Source organism: Brachyhypopomus gauderio, unplaced genomic scaffold (assembly GCF_052324685.1).
Source record: "Brachyhypopomus gauderio isolate BG-103 unplaced genomic scaffold, BGAUD_0.2 sc49, whole genome shotgun sequence".
NCBI classification, from domain to species: domain Eukaryota; kingdom Metazoa; phylum Chordata; class Actinopteri; order Gymnotiformes; family Hypopomidae; genus Brachyhypopomus; species Brachyhypopomus gauderio.
In genome coordinates, this window is record NW_027506874.1 from 1,012,253 (window position 1) to 1,016,791 (window position 4,539).

Genomic DNA, 4,539 nt, shown 5'->3' on the forward strand with positions numbered 1-4,539 from the left:
CGACAGGCCGACGTCAGATGCTTGGATCCCGGCGTCTCAAACGTCTTCATAGGCGTTTTCACGACCGCCTACGCCAGACTGGAGCTTTACGAACTCATGGACAAATTGCAAAAAAGGGTTCTTTACACAGACACGGATTCTGCTGTGTTTGTCTCCCGCGACGGAGATTGGATGCCGCCGTTGAGCGATTATTTGGGGGGACTCACCAGTGAGCTCTCTGAAGGCGATAGCATTGTAGAGTTTGTCAGCGGAGGGCCAAAAACGTACGGTTTCCGTACATTAAAGGGTGAGAACGTTATGAAGGTTAAGGGGCTCACGCTAAATTACACCAACGATAAACTAGTCAACTTGAAATCTTTGACGGAACTGGTCGACGAACACGTTAAAAACCCCTCCCTTTCTAGAGAGATAATGACGTCCCGCAACATGATTGTCAGGGATAAAATAGGCTTCCTCCTAAAAAACAAAACACAACAGAAAAGGTTCAGGATCGTGTACGATAAGCGCATATTGCTGCCCGATTTCAGGACTCTGCCCTACGGGTATTAAGCTTTAACATTTTTATTTATTTATTTATTTTGAAATTTTTGTTACTTTTTAAAAAATGTCTGTGGTGCATTTTGATGCTAGGTTTCAGCTACCGTTCTCATGTATAGTGTGTGGACCCAGTAACTGTGGAAAATCTTTTTTTATTAAAAAGTTGTTGGAAAAATGTAATGAAACAATGTCTAAAGCTCCCGATAATATAGTGTGGTGTTATACATGTTGGCAACCTCTGTACGACGATTTGACGAACAAAATAAATGTTCGCTTTGTTCAAGGAATACCCGAGTCTCTGTGCGATGACCAACTGTTTCCTATAGATAGGACTAACCTTCTCATTTTGGATGATCTCATGAACGATGCCAGCAAAAACGACGAGATTGAAAAAGCATTTACAAAATACACGCATCACAGAAACTTGAGCGTTTTGTATTTGGTGCAAAATCTTTTCTTTCAAGGTAAGACTAGTAGAACCATCAACCTGAACGCAAACTACATGATTTTATTTAAAAATCCCAGAGACAAGTCGCAGATCAGCGTACTGGCGCGCCAAATGTACCCCGGAAACTCAAAATACTTTATAGAGTGCTTTCAAGACGCCACCTCTAAACCTTACGGCTATTTATTAGTAGACTTGAAAGCTCAAACGCCAGAAGAGCTACGTCTTAGGTCAAGCGCGTTTTCCTGGGAGAACCCCGTCGTGTACGTCCCCAAGAAGAAAAAAAAATTCAAATAACATCGGCATTCAAATAACAAGAAAATGTCGGCTCGACTAAAGACAAACCTCCACGCGTTGAAAACCTTATATAAGTCACAACCCCGACGTAGGAAGGTTATATTACACGAGGCTTCGCCGGAACTCATACTTTCTATATGCGAATTGGCTTTTAATCTGCTCTGCGGGAACATTCCTCTGACCGCTAAACAGTACCGTGTTTTGAAAAGACAGAAAAAGTGGATAAAACTTTTTGCGAATAAAAGAGCTTCTGTAGCTACAAAGAGAAAAGCTATTAACCAGCACGGAGGTTTCCTTCTCCCTCTGCTCAGCGTAGCCGTGCCCTTTATAAGCAACCTGCTGTCGGGCAAAGGATAATGGAGACTGCGGAGAAGATGTATTTGGTTCCTCAACATCAAATAGATATGTTTAAAAATGCGGCTACGGGTCAGGAAAATATAAGACGGACCGTGGAAAATGATTTAGACGCGGTTATGCGTCACATTTTATCTAGGACGGACGTGAATCCCTACGACAAGGCTAAACTTTACTCCGCGGCTTTGCAAAGATTTTTAAACGTCGTTAAAAGAGACGAAGAAGAAACGGCGCGATTAACCCTATCCCTCCCCAAGGAACCGATCAACCAGATACCGGATCAACCGGTAGATATACGCGTGACCGAGGACGAGATGGTAAAAGAGATTATCGAAAACGTTCCGGCAAGAGCCAGAAAAAACGCCTCCTACATTTTGGACAAAATAGCTAAATCGGGTCACACGGCATCGTGGAATGATGAGGGAGAGCTTATTTTCCAAGGAAAAACGATTAAAGGTTCTCACATGCTGGACCTGATTAAAAACCTCACGGTTACCCACAAGATATCCGACGACAGACGCCCCCTAGGCTGGAATGAAATACTACACACGGTAGCTAAACTAAATGTGCCGTATTCGACCATTCCTAACGACTCCGTACGTCAAAAAGTGTCGGCCATTAAAAACTCGACGAGTTTCCTCCCCGTGAGTTCCGATTCAACGAGTTTTGATTCTACTTTCAACTCTTCGGCATGGGTGAAGTTTGATTAAGGACATAAAAACAATATATGGTTGTATCGTTTATTTATTCATTGTAATTACAACTTATTAATAAAAAATACAAAAAAGACAAAATGGCGTACGTCTAATTTTTTACAGAGCATTTAAACTTTTCGCCGGAACACGCTCGCTGATTACAAGTAACGGAACATCTCTTATTTAGTCTAGTATACATTTCTTTGACAAAAGTTACAACCATTTTATCGTTGATTTTTACATCGTCCTTATAATTAGATATAACTTGATTAAACGATCTTCCTTTAGCCCTTTGACATAAAAAGAAAACGCAGTGAGGGCCGCAGCAAACGGAATCATAGCTCTGAACCTGTATTGAGTTATGTCTTATTTCTTTGCAGTTCTTTTTCATAAACGAATAAATAGATTTAGGAAAGAGTTCGTAGTCTGGAGGGTTACCGTAAGAATCAAAAAATTCTCCGGACCTTTCGTCGTTCAGACACAGGGCCAACCAGTGCTCCCCGGGCATATGACTGGGGTGCGTGTTTACGACAAACATAGCGGGAAAGCGTTTCAGCTTAACGCTAGGTAGCCGGTCGCAAGGAACCACTCCCGAAAAGACTTTCTCCAAAGCGCGGCAGGTTCTCATCACCTCTGTAAGTTCTCCGGTGTCCATGCGTTTTTTTTTTTTATTGGTAGTCGATGAGCACGTTACGGTGGTTATTTATTTGCAGTATGGTATCAAACGTCGCGTAAATAACGAGATTTATGGTCCTCGGCAGAGGATTTTTAAACCAGAGTTCCATTCTCATATTTCCGGACTTTATCAGCGACAGATGCTGCCCTCCTTCATCGTCGGGTGATAGATTGAAAGCCAGCAATGTATAGCCTCCTACGTACTCTTGACGACCGATGGAAAGAGCTTGATCTTTAAGGTGTTTTCCCGAAGCCAGAATTAGCGAGTGATATTCACGAACGGCGTTACCGGCTTGAAAATTCGGTTGAAAAGGCTTAGCAGGATGTTGGGTTCCGTCCACGTAGAGAGCGATAAACTCTGTGTCGTAGTGTTTGAAATTAAAGGGGTTTTTATTGTAGGCTCCTACGTATGCGTCGTTATCCACCATTCCTATAACGACGGTTTTTGGAAGAGGGCCCAGGAACAGATTTTCTTGGGTGCATACGCGGCTCCCCGCGGGTAAACTGAAAGTCTTCATGCACACCCTTTCCACGGGGTACTTGGCCGTGGCGTTCAGAAGCGCCTGCGCGTGGCCCAACTTCACCGAGGGAGACACGGTGACTTTTTTCACAAAAAGAGAAGCCGTTAGTATTTTTATAACGTAGTCCGTCTGTCCTTCTTTCATCAGACAGAACTCGTCTTTACTCCTTACAAATTTAATTTTCAGATCGACTCCGTTCAGTAAAAATTTATCCTGAAAAAATATATCGGAGTGAATGTATCCGATCAGATCAAAGGGTCTACTTTCACCGCTCAACGCGGCTCTGCTTCTGAGACCCATGTTCCGGGCCGCCGGGTCCGTAGCGTCCATATGCCCCGCCGTGTCCTTGTAAAACATACCGCTTGAAAACTGAGTCTCCAGCGTGTCCTTGCTGTAATTCATGAGGCATTCCATGACGGCTCTGTAAGGGTACGTATTACTCGACTGACTGATGAGGCGGTCTCCTAGCATAACGTCCACTTGTGAAAAAAGGGAGGCTATCGGGTAGTTCACGACGCCGACCTTTGCGTCGGCGGCTATGTCGGTTCCGTCAGGGTTTGTGATTTTACATCTTAGGTATAAAAAAGTGTTGTTGAGATCCAGGTAATCGTCGCTATTACCCGCTACGTAAAAATCTATCGGCGCCCCTCCGTCAGCAACGGATGAAAGCGGCGGTATTTCCACGTACGCGTACTTTTCGATACTCGTTTGAGTGTAAGGCAGAGTAAAGATATCCAATTCTGTTTTGGCGCATTCGGCCGACATACTATGCAGAAAGGCCATAGCTGTTCTAGAAGATGTTCAGCTTTCTTTTGTTATCGGAGGAAGATCGTTTACCGCTTCTTCGTTTGGTTTTTTTCTTCACTTTGACCTTACTCGCGACGACGTCGCGTTTTTTATACGATGACGTGAGGCGTCTTCCGGGAGGACACCTAGCGTTCCTGCGGGCAATGGCTGCGAGTCCTGATCCCTCTTGCTTCTTGGCCACAAAGTTGCTAATCACGTCGCCTACTAT

The 4,539-nt window shown here is 44.0% G+C and overlaps 1 protein-coding gene across 1 annotated transcript; it reads right to left on the reverse strand.

Annotated features, from left to right (window-relative positions):
* Window positions 1–2,996: 2,996 nt before the first annotated feature.
* On the reverse strand, window positions 2,997–4,289 carry LOC143487655 (uncharacterized protein F54H12.2-like). The gene has a single exon (XM_076986708.1). It carries the CDS (start codon window positions 4,287–4,289, stop codon window positions 2,997–2,999), a length of 1,293 nt encoding a protein of 430 aa, XP_076842823.1.
* Window positions 4,290–4,539: the final 250 nt, after the last annotated feature.